Here is a 19,221-nt window from a genome sequence, read left to right as displayed (position 1 = left end):
CCACTGCTTTTGAACTGTACTGAATTTAAGTAGCTTGAATTGGTTGTTGCGTAAATGTCGAGCTCTTTTGTGGCTGTTTTGTAATAGCCTAGTGGAATAGTAGTGAGTTCAAATATTAGAATGTGGAAGTGTCGACTAATCCTGAATGGCAATGATCCGAACGATGGCAAGGTGACCGTTAAAAATAAAATGTGCACTTGCTGGAATGTATTAATTTCAAATTAAACTCAGCTAACAGAATCAAGTCTGGTTAGTTTTGAATCGTGTTCTTATTGAATGTTTACATGAATTCAGACAAGAAAATGACTTGTTTGGCCCTGTCAGCTTATGTCATTCAGTAAGATTATAGCTTTGAATGCCACATTCCTATCTACTCCAATAACGTAATGTTGCTGTCGGATGGGGGAATCAATCTGTTTTTGCCTTAAAAATATTCACTGACCTGCTTTAATAGCTTTCAAATGGCTGGTTGGCAGGGGTGGTTGAATTTGAGGGATCAAAGGAAATCTTCTTAACTACCACCAGTCAATCGTTGCTGCGGCTTTAAGCTATCAATGTCTATCTCCCAACTGGAGAAAGATGTAGATAGCAAATAGACTGCAAAGTTTATAAGTGGCTGTCCTAATTATTGATATTTTGGAAGTAGAGTAATTTTTGTGGAGGGAATTTTTTGGAATATGGGTTTGCAAATGTTACTGTATGTCCATTTTTTTGGAGAAGGAGATTTGAAAATAATCACCCATGCCTCCAAGGATTGTTTTGTCTTCCTAATATTGTGATTGCAAGCTATGTAGAATTATGTACAAATGTTCTGTAAATGACTGAAGGAAGAAAGAAGTGGATTTTTGAGGATGGGGAGAACGGTATCCAGTTGTTCCAGTGAGGTTGCCTTTCTTACCATCTTCCTTCATTCCATTGTCTGAATAGGATACACGAAATATTGAAATTCCTCATGGTCAAATTTTTTTAATGCTTTGTGAATTTTTGCAGTGGCTACAGAACTCCCTTTTTCGGTGTGTGCTCTTTAACTGACATCAGTGACGAGATTGAGAATCAGTGGGTCATTATTATTAATTGACCTGGTTTGGGAGATATTCTGGCTGAGAACCATCAGTCATGCCAAATCAGCAGTGGCTGAAGTAATCTAGAAATTCATGTCAGTTTAATAAATCGCAAGGACAAAAGTTTAAGAAAATAGTATTTCATATGGGATATTTCTCTCAAATTTGCCCATACTTACAACTTGGTAGAAGAAATAAGGATAGATTTCTGTTTTCTTTTTGCATGTGATGCTGTAAAGATAATTGTGTTTGGAAGCTTGTCCTTGCACACAAGAAATTCCTCGATTGACAGGAGGAGTCTCTTAGGATGATTTTTTTTCAGAAAAGTGCAAAATAGTGTTTATCCTGAGTGGCATTTAAAGTCCATGTGCCACTGGCGCCTCCTACAGGCTATACAGTAAGCTGCTGTAATTTGTGGCCCTTTGTACTACTACTTTCTTAGGCTCATGAGGATAACATTTTTCCTCAGAAGGTTTCTTTCACAAAACTAAATGCATTCTGCATACTTTGGAATTTAATTTTGAAGAATAAAGTTGATTGGGTAGTGCTGCAGGGCTTTGAAGAATCTAATATGCTGTATTTTGCAATAGTTTTGTTAGCATGCAGTCAGCCTCAGCTAAAATAAAAATGTGCAGTGTTGAGTGTACATCAAAAATGAAGAAATCTCTGATCTGAGGCTTGATTTTGTCCTCTTAAATCCATCTGTTAACCAGAAAGAATTGAACGTATATTGCTGTGTATAGTTAGGAATTCCAAAGCATGCTGTTAGATTTATGGATTTAAATTTTTTTCCTGAGGAGAGCAGTATTAATTGTCACAATAATAAAAGATGGGAATGGTTATATGTAGTTTGTTTTGAAACTGTAAGTAGTTTTGTGCACCTTTTCATTTCCAGCTCTTTCCCTCTTATTTAGCATGGGATTGAGTGTCTCAGGTGACAGAATCACTCATCCATCCTAAATAAATATACTTGCTATCTTTGTGCCCAGTTATAATGAAGGTTGTTTAATAGAACAGTGGAATTTTGACATTCATCACCCATACTTACTACCAGATGGGAAAATTTCTTTTCATTTTTGATCATGGGGAGAAACAAAGGTCTCACTTCACTGTATTCAACTTAGGATAAGCACTTCACCAGCTGGACCTTGTGGCCTGAATGTGACACCCCAGCTTAGAATACTGCATTGCATGCTACATGATAATGCTGGCATCACACAAATATGCAAATACTAGTTTATCAACCATGGTAATTAAGTACTATATCAAATTGGGGGAAATAATTTATATAACTTGTGTTCTGAGTTTTAAAAAACAAAAGCTAGTTAACTGGGATGAAAGAATTTCTAAAATGGTTGACAGCGCAATCAGTAATTTAAACATATTTGGCTTGATGGAACAGCAATAATTCTCATGTATTGCTTTGATTTTCTGTTATAAACAGAACTCCTTTTTATGTAACTAAACTCAGCCTGGTCTTGTGGCATTGTGATAGCGTGGCAGTTTCCCTTCCTCTGGGCCAGGAGGTCTTGAGTTTATTTTTTAAAAACCTGTAGTTGTTATAACATTTCTGAGCAGGCTTATTTTTTCGTTTTAAGTAAAAGGTTTTCTGCTGTTTTGAAGGGGCTGAGCAGCATGTCACTGGATCAGAGTGTTCAGCTACATCTGCAGCTTCCTGATCTTCCACATATCTGCGTGATCTCCCACCTTGTTTTCTGCTTTGTGCTTATCTGAAAACCAGAGCTCAAAATACATGGATTTTCCCCTAGTAACTCCAAAGAAAAATGCTGAATTGAATTTGGGGTGGGATGTTATGATCCAAATCTCTGGGGGACAGTGAAGTTGAAAGTTGGAGGGTTTGTGAACAAGTGGACCAGAAGGGGAAAACTGTTATAGACTTGCCAGCAAGTAGATCAAAATTGTTATCAGGAAGAGCCGTTTGTGTGGTTGGGAAATTATCTGGATGCCTGGTGAGAACATTCTACTTAAAGTTGGCCAATAGCAAGTTTGGTACCTGTAAAGAAAAAGTAGTTAAACAACTAAGATGCAACTGTTTGATGTAATCTGAGCTTTTAAGGTCTACACTCAAGAGCTCAATATGGAGAAATGATATAAGCAACAAGACAATGAGGTAAATTGTTCGTGACGCTTCCAAATGTTCATAACTGTTCCGCCTGAAGTAAAATAACTTTACAGATATTTTGCCTGAAGTAGGTATTTAATGCAATGCTCCACTTGGCTCTGAGTGTCACCTGGTTGTTTCTATAAGAGTGAGTTCTAGTTTTCAGTTGCAAGTTCACATCCCTATTGTTAAAATACTTGAGGTTCCTAAGATGTCACAGCACAGTCAGTGTACACAAGCTGCTGTTTTCACTTAACCCCAATGCAGTTCTAGAGATAAAAGGTAACAAGCAAATGTCCACAATAGATGCAAAATAAAGCTGTAGGCAATGATAAAGTTAAAAGCAAAGCATTGTATTGTGTATTAAGGAAGTTCATTTAACCATAGTCTGAGACATGAGAATCAGAAGCAAGCATGGTTATGATAGATTTGTTGAATGAACTTTCCAAATACTTCCACAAAGAGGAGAATCTAAAAGTTGAGGTGAGACTGTTAATCGATTTAATATATCTGAAAAGGAAATAGTTCTGAAGACATTTGCCTTTTAAGTGGTGGCATGGTGATGGTGGCTCAGTGGATGGCATGCTGCCTCACAGCAACAGGGACCAGAGTTCAATTTCACTCTTGGGTGACTGTTTGCATGTTTTCTCTGTGTCTGCGTGGGTTTCCTTGGGTTTTCCAGTTTGCTCCCACAGTCCAAAGTTAAGTAGATTGGCCATGCTAAATTGTCCATAGTGTCTAGGGATGTGCAGGCTAGCAGGGTTAGACATGGGAAATGCCATGATGTAGGTTAGAGGGGTGGATCTGGATGGGATGCTCTTTTGAGATTCTCTGTGGACTAATGGGACGAATGGCTTGCTTTTACACTGTAGGGATTCTGATTTCTTAAATTATAATTTGTATAATGGGCCTTAAAAATAAGGCCATCAGATACAGTTGTGCTACAGAAAGTAATGCTTAAGTGATATGAAGTGTGACACCTGACATTTGAACAGAAGTGTGTGCAGATTGCAAGATAGAGATGGGAACCATTTCTCTTTCAATTGTTTGCAAGTTTATTTAGCTGCTAATTTGGCTTATAGTAACAGCAGTAGAGAAATGGACTTAAGTCTTAAGGCCCAGCACTTTTTTTTTAAACTGGTTGTTAGGTATTTGCAAATTGAAGTGGCTCAAAATGCCAAGTTCTTGATGTATGCTTATGTATTGATAGGCTAGTGAAGATATTTGGTGTACAGAATGAGCTACCAGAGAAAGTGGTAGAGGCAGGTATAATTACAATATATCAAAGGCATCTGGATGGGTGTATGAATAGGAAGAACTTTGAGGTTTCTGGGCCACATACTGGCAAATGGGGCTAGATTTGTTTAGGATATTTGGTCAGCGCAGATGAAGTGAACTGAAGGGTATGTTCCTCTGCTGTATATCTGACTCTGATAGGTTATATAAAAGTATAGCTGACAAAAACTTCAGATCTGTTTCTTGAATTTAATCTTAATTGTTGGAATCATTGAGTAATGTAATCCGATACCAGTGTATTTTCCTCATATATTGCAGAAACCTTGTAACACTCACGGCTAAATAGGCTGTATTTCATAGAACCTAGAGGAAATCCTGTCATTTTCTTACCATTCATGCCACCAAGATAAAATCACGTTATACATCAGGAAAAAAGCAGAATTGGCACTGAAGTTGGACACTGTCCTTTGAAATTTGTCTGTGTTTGGGAAATTTGTCTGATCTTTGATCTTCAGACCTCAGTTGTGGGTTTGTGTGTTGGCCTGCGCGGCCTGCTGGAATTATCAAATATTTGACCTATTGTGAGAGAGCCATAAATTATTGTCAAAGTGATGAGAGGAGGGTACTGAAGGTGCATTCCTATTTGGCTTAGATTCTTCAACAAATGGGACAATTTATATAGCAACGCTGGGGAGTTGGTTGAAAAGTTGGGCTGGCAAAGCTCATGCTTAATTTGTTATTTCAGCTAGGCTTAAAATTCGTTTCTCTGGTCTGTACTCAATTTTAACTTGGCTCTGAAAATATTATATTAAGAATGCAAACATTTCCAACAAAAATTAACTGTCAAAAGTACTAATTTTTGATGTTTTTAAGCCTTTTTTTGATTATTTGACTGTCTAATTTTAAAGCTTATTAATGATATGACTAATTTCAGTAGACAAAAGCATATTTGTAGTCATGGATGTATTGACTTAATTCAGCATGCTTTTGTACATGTGCGAAAATTGTTTGCTGTTAACATGCTAGTTGGGTAGAGGATAACCAAGTTAACCATCTCACCCCAAGGCCACCTACCCTCCCTCGACCTCTTCATCTCTGTTGTCGTTGAGACATCGATCGCCCCAGCCTCTCCACCCCTCTCACCCACTCCAGCCTCTCCACTGCAGAATATGCAGCCCTCCGCTCCAATCCTGACCTCACCATAAAACCCACAGACAAGGGAGGCGCAGTTGTGGTATGGCGCACTGACCTCTACATTGCTGAAGCCAGGCACCAACTCTCTGACACCACCATCTACCGCCCCCGGATCATGACCAAACCATTTGTAACCTCATCATCTCAAGTGACCTTCCACCCACAGCCTCTAACCTCATCGATACCCAAGCCCGCACCACCCGCTTTTTCCCAAAATCCACAAACCTGACTGCCCTGGTCGACCCATTGTCTCTGCCTGCTCCAGCCCCACCAAACTTATTTCCCCCTATCTGGATTCCGTTTTCTCCCCCTTGGTCCAGGAACTCCCTACCTATGTCTGTGACACCACCTATGCTCTCCTCCTCCAGAAATTCAAATTCCCGGGTCCCCAGCACCTCATTTTTACTATGGCCGTACAGTCCCTATACACCTGCAGATAGTCTAAAGGCCCTCTGCTTCTTCCTGTCCCACAGGCCCGACCAGTCCCCCTCCACTGACACCCTCATCTGCTTATCCGAACTCTTCCTCACCCTCACCAACTTCTCCTTTAATTCCTCCCAGACAAAGATGGCCATGGGCCCGAGCTATGCCTACCTCTTCCAAAGCTACACTGGCCCTATCCCCCACATCTTCCTCCATTACAGTGGCGACTGTTTTGGTGCTGACTCGTGTTCCCACGAGGAGCTCGAACAGTTCATCCACTTCACTAACACCTTCCACCTCAACCTTAACTTTCCCTAGACCATCTCTGACACCTCTCTCTCCTTCCTGGACCCCTCTGTTTCCATCTCTGGCATCCACCTGGAAACCAATATCCATTTTAAGCCTACCAACTCCCACAACTACCTAGAATATTCCTCTTCTCACCCACCTTCCTGTAAAAAGGCCATCCCCTATTCCCAATTCCTTTGCCTCCACCGCATCTGCTCCCAAGATGAGGCATTCCGCTCCCGAACATCCTAGATGTCCTTTTTTTTCCAAGAACTGCAACTTCCCCTCCACAGCAATCAAAAATGTCCTCAACTGTGTCTCCCGCATTTCCTGCAACTCATCCCACCCCCCCCCCATCTGCAATAGTAACCAAAACAGAATCCCCCTTGTCCTGACGTACCACCCCACCAACCTCCAAATCCAACGCATCATCCTCCAACATTTCCGCCATCTGCAATCTGGCCCCGCCACCAAAGACACTTTTCCCTCCCCACCCTTGTGTTTTTTGGAGGGACTACTCTCGGTGACTCCCTTGTCTGCTCCACACTCCCCTCCAGCCCCACCACCCCTTTCACTTCTTTTCCCTGCAACCGAAGCAAATGCTACACCTGCCCCGATACCACCCCCTCACCCCCATCCCAGGCCCTAAAGAAGACTTTTCACATCAAACAGATGTTCACCTGTACATCTGTTAATGTGATATACTGTATCCGCTGTTCCCGTTGTGGCTCCTGTACACCAGGGAAACCAAGTGGAGGCTTGGGGGCTGCTTTGCGGAACACCTACGCTCAGTTCACAACAAACAACTCCCAGTTGTGAACCATTTCAACTCTTTATCCAACCCCCCCCAAAAAATCATCCTTGATGGTTACTGTTTGATTTATGCACTTACGGGAATGGTCCTTTATGAAATGTATGATAAGCTAATGGATTTGTTTAAAGAAAAGGAAGGTAGGTTTTTAAAATATTCAGGACATGGGAGTTATGAAGTGTTGGTACAAGTGGAGTTGAGGCCTGGGCAGATCAGCTACGATCCTGTTGAACGGTGGAGCAGGCTTGAATGTTGATTGGCCTGCTGCTGAACCTGTATGTTATGCCTTTGTGTTCTTAATATTGCATAATTTTAACATGGAGAGGTATTGCGAATGTTTTATAATAACCAGCAGTTCACTGGCAGGGGCTTAATATTTGGTGAATCTTGTGGGATTTCTGGGGGAATGTTTATGGAGTGAATTTGAATTTGGGCCTTGGCGGAGGCAGACATTGTTGCCAGTGATGGGGTGAAGTATAGGTAAACACACACTTTGATCAAAAGTGGTGGATCAAAAGAGAAAGTTGTGAATACCATCACTCAATCTCCTCACCTCCCTACTGCTCCAACCCAAAAAATGTAGCAATATGGATACTAGCTACACTGCATAGACTGTAGCATTTGAGGGATATGTCAGCAATACCCATGTCCTAAAAGAGTAAACAAATGATGAATTCAAGTCACAGTTTAAGGTACTTAAGTGAGGATTTCTAACAGGAATCGTAAGTGAAAAGTAGGGTCAAAGTTGTCAGTGCATGCAGGAGTGAGTATATTTGGAAATAGGGATACATTTATTGTACGTTGTATACTTAATTTTTGGCAACATTACATTGATAATCACTTCTTTTTCGTCCTGTCATATATAGAGGCTAGTTCTATTGCCAATAAGACAAACACCATTGAAGTATCACCAGTTCTTTGACCAACTCTAAATATGTATAGAGAACCACTTCTAAAACCCGTATCAAAATGTTTCTAGTGCAAAATTTTGCACCTAATTCCTAAACAGTATAGCTCCTCAATAGTTAGCTGGATTTGCTCACAAATAACCTAATAAAATAAATATGAAATTTATTTCTGAAGATTAGTTTGCGTAGTTTTAAAACTGCTAAATTATGCATATCTAGTTTGAATGTGGATCGTTTGACAGGTCTAGACGTTGAAATGTCACTACAATTTTCTTGATTCTTTTTTCCTAAAATATTGATTCCTTTGAGATTTCCAAGCCCTTTGGGTGCTTATAGCCAGGCAGCCATTGTAACCATGTGTAAATTTCTGCAGATGATTTGATAGTGCATCAAGTTCCATGTGTATTTCTGACATAACTCAATATTCAGTTACTGCAGGCAGACATTGTGCCTTTTCTTTTCTGTTTCTCACCCAAGATAAATGCTGAATGTAGAATCCCTTCAAGTTAACTAACCTTAGGGTGAGAGTGACCATTGAGCTTGAGTCTTAGTTTGACAGCTTACAGATAGAGTTGGTGAAATTTTTATACAAAGCCATGAATTGCTTGACCATTCTCATTCAGTTGTTCAATCAATTTAAATTTGGGATTACTATACATAATTATGAACAGTTGTTTTGTGTCTCTCTTAGCTGGCTTTGTCTAACAGGATTGCACAACATAAATAATATAGAATAATGGAAGCTACAAAATTCGAGTAACACAAGCACAAATTATTTCAATTGGTTTTCACTATTCATTCAACATTCCAAAAAAAGTCAATCTCAGAAATATTCCTATTGAAGGATATTACTCATAACTTCACAATATCTCAGTGTGCTTCAGGGTTATTTTTTACATTTAGTTTTTAATTTGACATTGCTATAATTCATGTGCAATAGTATTTCCTCTAGAATTTTCAGTAATCTGGTGCTGCTTAGCCTTTTTTGGTCAAATTTGGTTTCATTTATTTATTTCACTGCAAATAATGCTGAACGAGATGGAAACTATCCAAAACACAGTTGACAACGCTTCAAGGATCGAAGTATCTGAAGGAAATGAAAAGTTTTTAAGACGACATTTTTTGCATGAAGTGCCCCTCACTCTGGCAGAAGTTAAACTTAAGTTTTTCTTTTAACGTGCTATAGTTTTCAAACAAAGCGATAGAGGGAAGCTTGACTACTTGTGATTGTTGCCCTTAATTGTACAACAGATTGGAGTTCATAATTAAAAGTTTGCCTTGAGGAGGGTTATTAAGTTCATCTTGTCTTCAGTTGTGGACCCACGACCCACAAGAGACATCCAGTCTGGTTAGTCAGGAGTATCCAAAGATCAATGTAACTGGGAGAATTTAGTCTGGATTGAAGTTAGGGTGACATTATGCAGTTAACTTGTACAAACCGACAGATCTATATCTGTTTAATTGCACTGTATACAGTTTGGGATTACTTGGTTGTCCTCAAAAATATATTTGATAAAAGGGGGTCTGTAGTGTATCTTTCTCCTGATTTACATAGTGGAGGTAAAAAGAAATTTGCCTGTAGTATTTCCTTTTTTCTTAAGTGCTAGAAGTTCAATATAATCCCGTTATAGTAGTCAGAATTTTTAAATGGAGTGACCATTCGTCAATAACCGTGCATCTTAGTTCTGTATTATCTTTTCCACTTTTTCAATGGGATGCCCTTTTTTTCATGACCTGTGCCACAGCACAGAAGAAGACATTTGATTGTCAGCTCCTGTTTTTTTTTTAAAAACAGTGTGTGGAGAGGGGCACAAATGAGTTTTGGAGCTGATTTCGGCCTGCCTCTGAGGGGTTGTGGCCGTTTCTCTGAAAGGATCCATAAGTAACACTGAAACTAAGTGTGAACCTTTCTTCTTGACACTCTTTACTTTTGCCAAAATTGAGAACCAATTTCAAGGAACATCCACCCATCAAATAACCCTTCCTGCCCGATTCAGTAATCTCTATTCTGAAAGAATCTGCCTGCTAAAGCTTCCTTCAGAAAGCAATCTTTCCAAAAAGGATAACACACTCAACTAGATACCCATTAGATTTTCACAATTGTAAGATCAACTCAAAAGATTTTAACTTTGAGTTAGTCTAGCCCGTGCTTCCCTTTTGGTCAACTTGTGCTCTTTCTTCCTCCAAAACTTCACTCACTTTGATAACTAAATACAAAACATAGGATTCATGTGATTTATTACCACTAGATTTGTATATGGGCTTCCCCATGTCTGGATTGCCTGAACTGGCAAATTTATTTGAAGAAAGATTGAATAGACTAGAGTTGTCTTTGGAACAAAGGTTGAAGAGGTTTGATCTGTAAAATTATGACTATACAAATAGATTGAATAACATGCCTCATTGGGGGTAGGAGAAAGCTTTTAAACGTGACTTCAGGGGAATTTGAATTGTTTTTGGCTTGCAGGATCTGGAACCTATTGTCTGAAAGGATGGCAGAAGCAGAAATTTTGAACCTTTGCACTTGTCTTGTATGCACTGCTAAGTACACACCCAAGTAGCCTACAAGACAACTGACCAATTGGGATAACGTTGAATGACTACATGTCATCTGGGATGTAGATGATTTACCAAATGACCAGGTTATGTGCTGTCTGCAGATTTTTTACTACCCATTACCTTCAAGTCATTAACATCTATCCAAAACAGCAGCAGTTCTTGCATCTGGGAAGATCTACAGTATAACCATTACCAGTTTTTTAAAAATCTCTTTCCTGTCCCTTAGTTAAGATTGTACCCATGCTATTCACTTTTTTGTATACCTCATGTTATTTATTAATTGTCTTTTGAAATTCTAAATCACTGTCTTCTAACATCTTGGCTAACTCCAATCTCAATCAAATTGGTCAAACACAGCAGATTTGTTGCAGACGAATTATATGTCTGTGATTCTCCACTAAATTTCTTCCAGATTATTGTTTCTAAAAGTTTCCCACCAATGATATAGTTGACAAGTAATTGCCTTTATGAACAATGCTGTAACACAGGCAGTCCTCCTGTCCCTTTGCACTGTAAGTACTTCCACAGTTTCTGCCTGCAGCTTTCCCTGTGCAATAATGATGCATTCCAGTGTCTTAAAACTCAAGTACTGGCAGCTTTTGTATGTTTAGATTTCGTCTTGCCGGTAGCCTGGCTGCTGCTTTTATTTACCGTAGCTGTGGCAAAATACTCATCCTCGGGGAAATGTACTCATTTTGTGCCTCTGCCGTGCCTTTTTCTTCCCTCCTATGGAAGTTTGGCCCCTAATAGGATTACTACTCCTGACAATCCTGGTGCTATTAGCCTTTAGAAGACCACTATATTCTTGTACTCTGTTCAACCCTCTGTTTGTTTTTCCACTTCTCTATTTTCTGTATGTGGTGAGGTTCTCTGGTCCATCAAGGTATTATCTGTCCTATTTCCGCACTATCTTTTTTGTCCTACTTTCCCAACTGTATTCAGGAAGCTTTGGCTTTTGGTTACCATCTATTTCCTACTTGTACTGAAATCATCCCTTATAAATGGTACCAATTGCTTAGTTTTGTACAGCAGTTTGCCTGTTTGATTCCAGGTTACATCGACCATATACCCCTCAAAAGTTTGGAATATGTACCCATCAACAAACACATTGATTTGGAGCCAATCTACCATCCTCTGAGAAAAAGAACAGGAAATGACATCACCAATGCAGGAAATGACATCACCGACCCAAGGAAACCTAAACAGATAAATAGAAAGCGGGACATAACACCAGCACTTCACTGATGTTACCTAGAATGGTGACGAAACATCTGAAAACTAACCTTCCAGCTCAGCGAGTAAACTCACATCCAGAAACTCAACCTGAGCTACAAATCTTCTCAAAACCCCTCAAAAGTATTTTTCTAGAATGCTACCTGTCCTTCTCCGTGACTAAAATAAATATTAACAGCACCCTGAGGTGCTCTCCAGCTGTGGCTTTCTTCACTGCTCTCCAACACTAGATCCAGCTATTTTTGTCTTCCTTTTTTAGACTGAAAGCATACTGATCAATAAAATTCTCAAGTGCACTGCAGCAATTCTCCATGCCCTTAAACACACTGCCACTTTCAATGCTGTTATAGTTAAAAATCTGTTGCATTTCTCTAGTTCATATACTGAAGTAATTTACCTGCAAATCTTTTCTGTTATATGGTATGCATGAACAGAGAAAACAAGTTACAATCAAAAAATGTTTGGAATTAATGCCAGTTGACAGCACCTCATTTGTTTTCACTTTCACCTTCAAGTTTTGAAAATGTTGAGTTTTAATTATGGTACAATAACTTGATGGTTTTGGGAACAGGAGTAGACTGTGTAACCCCTCAAGCCTGTTTTGTCTGTTGAGTTGACCCTGCACCTTATAGTGATATGATCTATGTTTCTACAGCCTTCACGAAAGTGTAATCTGATTTCACTCCCTGGTAGTCCAGTTCACTTTGAGATTGTTCTCTTTGTGTAATCCAGTACAAGAGGAAACTATTTCAGTATTCACCCTTATCCATTGGATCATTTTGATCAAATCTCAACTGCCTAAACTGCAAGGAATGCAAACATGGTTTATGCAATCTGCCACTTGGATAGATGCAGGTTGGTATAAAGCACTAATGTATGCATTTAGATTAAAAGAATGAAGACTTGTCCACAAATTGTATTGAATGGTCATTGATCTTACAAACATTTCTATATTTGACCTGGTAACTACACATTTTATGTGCACCTTTAAAAGGTGCAAATCAAGTTGATTCTTAAGGCAAACAAGCATGCTGAGTTGGTGGGCCAAATGGCCATGTATTGTGTGATTCTGTAGTGTAGTTGAATTCCCTGAGGGACCAAAGGTTGATGTCACAAGTCAGTAGAGTTTGAAAATTAGCAACATGTTTTTCCAATATTATGAATATTAAAAGAAGCAAAATATTAGATTAGAGCTATTTTATACATTAAAGCAGCTTTTAAAAAGTGAGCTTTGCCTTTGTACACATCAATTTTATCTTTGACATTTTTCTTAAATTCACCTAAAATTATTTGAAAAGGCTGTCTTTGCAGCAGGTGTTTTACATCAAAATTATCAACTTTTTAAAAACCTGTTCCCTGAATTTTCAAATGTTCCCTAAAATCTTGCTGATTTTCTTGCCATATCTTTGCAATTCAAAATTAATTAATCCCACTCTCCTGTGCTGTCCCCCAGACATGCAAACATAGAGTTCTTAAGGGGGCTTAACAGGGTAACTGCTGAGAGGACATTTCCCCTCTTGGGATTGTCATGGATGAGAGGGCATAGTGTCTCAAAGTGGTGGGAATTTTGATCAGGAATTTCATTTGAAGATTGATTCTTTGATTTCCTTGTCTTATAGCTGTGAAGTTAGCCTTGTGTATATTTAAGGCTGAGATAGATTCTTGAGTAGTTGGGGAAAGGGCAGGAGAGCAGACATGAGGAATGTTGGATCGATTGTGATTCTATTGAGTGGTAGTGCAGGCTTAAGTCTAGAAATGATCAGGGATGAATAAGGGTGAATACTAAAATAATTTCCTGTTGAATGGCAGTGCAGGCTCAGGGCTGAATGGCCTACTCCTGTTCTTATTTCTTATGGTATTACAGTCTTAATTTCCCCTCGGAACTTTCTTAAAAGTAGGACCTGTTGTATGTTTGTTTTTAAATGAAAATGTGTACTTTTTTCCCCTCCCAGAAATGGACTCTATATGGAACCTGCATAAACAAGGTAAGCATAATTTTTAAAATTGAAACTTGAGAAACTGTTTAAATTGTCCTTGCTGTTACATAAACTCTGCACATTGCAGGTTTCTTGCTCAAAGTATTGAAATTTGATTATTCACAAATAATTGCAAATTATCTTGTTATACTGTCTGACTTAAATATTCTTCAGTCTAAATTTGATAATCTAAGTAATGCAGTGGGATTGATGATTTAAATGCAACCTATGTCACTTAATCATATTCAACTATTTTTGTGACATTTGTCTTGTGTTCCATATCTCATGAAGTCTGTATTCATGACACAATTCAGTAGATGCCAACATGCTCTCATTTCTGTGAAGCTATTTATAATTTTCAAGCCTGAATTGACAGATTTTGGAAATTCTAGATGACTATTTTAATAAAAGTTAGGATCTGTCAGGGCTATTGGATTACATTATGGAAAGGGAGCATAACCGACCTATCCTTTTGAGTTGTTGTAAGATGCAGTTTGGTGCTTTCTATAGCTGAAACTCAGGAAATTGTTTTTGTAACACAGTGCCATGCTGAATTCGCTCACAGCATATGTTGGACTGCTGCCTTGCTCTGACTCATTAGCAGTCAGCAGGTGTTTGTTTTTTTTTAAATTGAAGTGGGCGAATGTTTTTTAGGAGAGAGAAAAGTGATTTAACATCAAAACCACATTTTAGGGCAGTGATGCTAGTTTTGGGATTCACTTTTTTAGTAACTGCTGTTTCATCTTTTGTAAGGTTACTGGGTTCCTGTGTTTATTGTTTCTTTTGGAATTTTGTGTTGCACATACTCCTAATGTACAAATTCTGTATATGCGCATCTAACAAAACAAGTTACTTGCTAAAATTTAACACCAGTGAATTAAATTCAAGAATATGTCTAAATTCTGGTTTAACTGAAGGGAAGAAAAATGTTCTGTTCCATTTGCAGTGATTGTTCTGTTTAGTTTTTGTATCAACATCTGGGGAGAAAGGAGAGTATACTTATGCCTTGAGTATAAGCAGAATCTGTTACAAAGCAAAACTCTTAACTTGCAGTATTTGTAATTGAGGGTATTTATTTATAAAATCTCATGGACTAGATTTGTCAAACTTTAAAGTTTAAAATTGTATTTTTGGGACAGTGATTTGATATTTTTGTAGTAGAGGTAAGAGGCCATGGTGGTGAGTTATTTGGTTTTGTACATTTGTGGGTTTTCATTCAGTTCTGCATACTAAGACTTCTGTTTGTTTTCAGATCCCTCAAGAGTAGTTACCTATGATGAATCTATGGATCGTCCTGATCAATGAAGTCAGTTTGGTGAACTGCCTGTTTTCATTGCTGCAAGCCGCTGTCTGGATGCTCTTATGCTCCTTTAAAATCATCTCTTTAGCAGTGGACCAGTTCAGGAGAATCATCATAAAAATATTTTTTAAACAAAGGAAACCGAATTTGAGCAAATGCAAAGAGTGTGTCGTACAGTTCTTTTGATGGACCCTAATTGGGTATTTAATGACCTCTGGTACTGAACTTATTACAAAACCAAGTCTGAATGCAATGATCAGTGAATAGTGGACTTTTTACCTAAGTCTGGTTCTTAAGATCCTGCTGGTGTAACGTCAGGCTCAAATGAACCACTGAAGGGGCTGTCCCACTTCATAAAGGCTGCATTTTGCTGTGAGTGCACCACGATTCCACACGGGAAAACAGGAGGATTATAAAACATTTTTTAAAACCCAAAAAAAGTAATGCTGGAATCATGCCTTGAATGCAGTTTTTCTTTTCTGCTACAAGGCTCTCGGCTTGTGCTGGGATTATGTTGGTCAGTTAGGCCTTGGGGAAAATTGTCTTAATTCATCACTGGGAAGAAATCAGAAAGTCACAGGCAACTGCAATATTAGACAACGCAGTGCTGGTTGATCATTGGTCAGAAAGACCATGCTCCACGTGCAAAAGGGTGTATCACGTGAAATTTGTGGAGTAGTTCAACTTAGGTATTTAATGTTGTACAATTCTTTCCCTCTTAATTTTTTTTAAATTTGCCATTGTATGTGTTAGAAACATAAACTGCACTGCTTCTGCTGTAGGGGCTCTACATTCACTGTCTTTCTCTAGATCATTAAATATTTCAAACAGTAAGTTGTTTCCCTGTTGTGCGTCTGGCCTTAACTATTACAAAATTATACGTATTTGCTTACTATGCCCTCCTTTTCCCTTTTTAATATCATCTTGCTTTTTAAAACTTTGCATTTTCATGCAGTATATACCAGAATCATGCAGACTATACTGATAAAAGAAAAAGGAAAAAAAAAAGTAGATTTTGAAATCAAACTAAAATTGGATCACCCTCCTACATTCTTTAGCCCTGTCTATGGGACAGTTTAAAGTTTGAGTTTAAAGAGCCAATTTGGTTATTAAATTCTAATGCATCCTGTGTAGTTCACAGCTTTATTGCTGCTTCTAAACTATTAAATATATATTTTTAATATGAAAAATCTGCTTGGATTTTACAAATCGGCAAAGAGCTTTATGGCAATATTAGAAGTGAGTGAAGAGTGTACAGGCATGGACTTCTGAACGTGCAACAGTAGTTATTATACACTACAGCTTGTGCAGCATGTAAGACTAAGTGCCAGAGTGGAGAGAGATTTTTTTTTAAAGTTCCTGTGGCTTTATGCTGTGTCTTGCAAAGTAAATGTTCTCAATTTAATTTTTGCTGTGAGATTGTGGAAAGTGTGGTGTAACCCAGTGCTCAGCACCAGTCCTCCCCAGATGCTCAAGCTTTTCACGTCAGTTCTGTTGTCTTGAGCACTAGACTGGAAGTGATCCTCTAATTTGCCTAATAAACTAAAATCTTACAATGCCAAATATATTTCTGCTGGTGGTCTTGTTTAAATAAACTCAATTTCTGGGGAGAAATTGGTGTTCAGGCTAGCAGCCTTTTGTGTTTTTTTAGGAAAAAGTGTGCTCGCTAGACTTAAATCTCTCATTTACGGTAGCCAGAATTAAACAAATGTTTAATGGCATCTGGGTGCGGATCTGTCCAGCAGTGTAATTCTAATTTCTGGAAATGCTTTAAGATCCTTTTGTGTACTGATCTGAAAATGCAGGAAACCACTGTCCTTTCAAATTCTTCCAAGAGCAGAAAGGCTTGACAGTTCTTTACACTTTAGCTTGTCTGTCTAATATTTGTGCTAGTTTAAATACAAACATCATTAATGGTTTGCGGCTTGACCAATAATGTCAAATAATATACACTGACAGTTAAGTACACTTCAGAACAATTCAACATAGCAGGCAGTATTTTTTTTAGAATTTCAACTGTTGCTTACTTTCTGCAGATTGCTAGTGAAAAATTTTCAGTGACTTGCATTGAAATTTTTACTTGCAGTTGCTGAACTGGAAAATGTCATGCCTTAGGATTAAATTTTATTCATGCCATCAGTTACTGACTTCTAATGGCTATTAAAGCTAGTTTATAATGACAAATCAATAAGTTGGTTATCAATCCCTGGAATGAGTGGTTTGGCAGTCCAGTACATGTTTGGTACTGTAGAATATTCTGGTTATCTAAGGCCACAGGACCACTGGGTAGTTCCACCCAGATTTTGTTACACTTCCCCTTTCTGTGCTGTCTTGTGATCTCTCACTTGTGTTCCCCCACCCCCCCATCTCGATTCTTCAATAAGCACTTAAAATTTCTTAACTTTTTAATCTGTTTATATTTTTTTGGATAGGCATGTAAGTTTTAAGTACAGGTCAATCAATTGTGACTAATTAGTACAGTGAATGCTAATGTGTTACTATTGTAGGTATAACATTTTCCGCCTCAAGTGTTAGTACTGTAGCATAAACCAAATACAGTGTAGACTGTGGTGCCCCCTTCTGTGAAGAGACTAAAAACATGGGAAGAGGGACTGAATGAATGTGAGAGAGATCTATACAGTATCTGGTGCATTTATTAGTATTCAAAATAAGAACTTAATTTATTTTGTGCCATGTGTTGATTTCATTTCATTGAGTAACGATCATCATAGAGGTCTAATTATTGCAGAATGGCACTAAGCAAGTAAGATAGCATAGGTTCTTTTAAATTGTTGTTGCTAAGATACAAACTAATCATGGTTCAAGTCTTTGATACCTGTATTGTTTTTTAAATAAATCATTTTTGTAATGTTATGTCAGTCCAGCTGTAGGCCTTGCAGGTCAGCCTTTTTTCATTCCAGTTCCCATGTAGTGCCCCCTTCTCCTCACACAAAGGCTGCCAGAACCTCAGGGAGTTAAGCTAGGCTGTCAACATGCATGTGTGCTCCATATTCCTGCCCACGGTCATTTGAAGAAATTTCTCCATATTCCCCTAAATTTCATGTTTCATATGTTTACCATCAAAACCAATGGCATGTATGGTTACCAGGGCTTATCTTAGTTTGTGGTTAATTATTGCAAGTCTTGTCTGTATGCCACCATGAAATTACATGTATTTTTAAATGCTTGCTATTGTTACTAATTATGTTAATTTAAAAACAAAAAATTAAAAAAAAAACTCGTGTGTAACTATGTGGGACTGAATGTCTGATCTGCAGAAGTTTTGGCAGGTTACAGCTTGGAATTCTTGGTTGTTTAAGCCTTGGACTAATGTTCAAGGATTTTTTTTTTACCCTTTTCAATTTTCCCCTTTTAAAATGTCTGTTTACAGTAAAAGGTGGGAATTGGGTTGTATGTGAATAAATGAAGCTGCTACATAGTTTCTGACCAGCATGAGATGGTAGGGTCAGCATGAAAATACATATGCATACAACATGGGAAGCTGGAATCTGAAGGAGCACAACATCAACTCCTTTTTTTTGTCATTTTAATATAGTACTTCATAATTATTTGCGGAGTGCATACTGTACCACCAGAGTGAAGTTGATGACTGGAACATGTTGCTGTGTTTAAATACAGTATTTTTAACCAGTATTTGGCAGTGAAATAAATTACTGGTTATGTATTTCCATATGAAAAGATAACTGATGTTATAAATTTCAGTTTACAAAATGGCGAGAGCCCTCTTTCTGTCATGCAAAAGAATAAGAACCTTTTTTCTCCCAATTTTTGAAAAATAGTCCTTGTAGAAAACAGTTAACTTTGTACTTTTCAACACTGGCTGACTATTCCATGTTAATTGTACAAGTATTGTGACATCTAATCTAATAAGTGATAAATTGTCTCCCCACAAAGGATGCTTGTCTCAGAGTGGGGACAGCTAATACCTGTGCTGCCTCTTTTACAATTTACATTGTTGATATTATTAACTTGTTCTTTTACAATACATGTCAGATTTTTAACAAACTGAGGCGGCTAGCAAATTGTTTTGTTTTGCAGCTTTGAACTTAAAATTTGGTAATTCCCAGTGTTCTTATGTTTACAATTTGC

The 19,221-nt window shown here is 38.1% G+C and overlaps 1 protein-coding gene across 1 annotated transcript in view; it reads left to right on the top strand.

The window, feature by feature from the left end:
* The window catches only part of nufip2 (nuclear FMR1 interacting protein 2), a 32,352-nt gene extending 13,992 nt beyond the window's left edge, over positions 1 to 18,360 (top strand). The window contains exons 3-4 of the mRNA XM_048557053.2: positions 13,788 to 13,820; positions 15,064 to 18,360. Coding sequence (XP_048413010.1) covers positions 13,788 to 13,820; positions 15,064 to 15,116 — 86 coding nt within the window. The 3' untranslated portion in view covers positions 15,117 to 18,360. The remainder of the gene's footprint in view (positions 1 to 13,787; positions 13,821 to 15,063) is intronic.
* Positions 18,361 to 19,221: the final 861 nt, after the last annotated feature.

The sequence above is a fragment of the Stegostoma tigrinum genome, chromosome 27 (genome assembly GCF_030684315.1).
Source record: "Stegostoma tigrinum isolate sSteTig4 chromosome 27, sSteTig4.hap1, whole genome shotgun sequence".
Taxonomy (NCBI): domain Eukaryota; kingdom Metazoa; phylum Chordata; class Chondrichthyes; order Orectolobiformes; family Stegostomatidae; genus Stegostoma; species Stegostoma tigrinum.
Note: the sequence above shows the minus strand (reverse complement) of the source record. Positions and strands in the feature narration are given on the sequence as shown.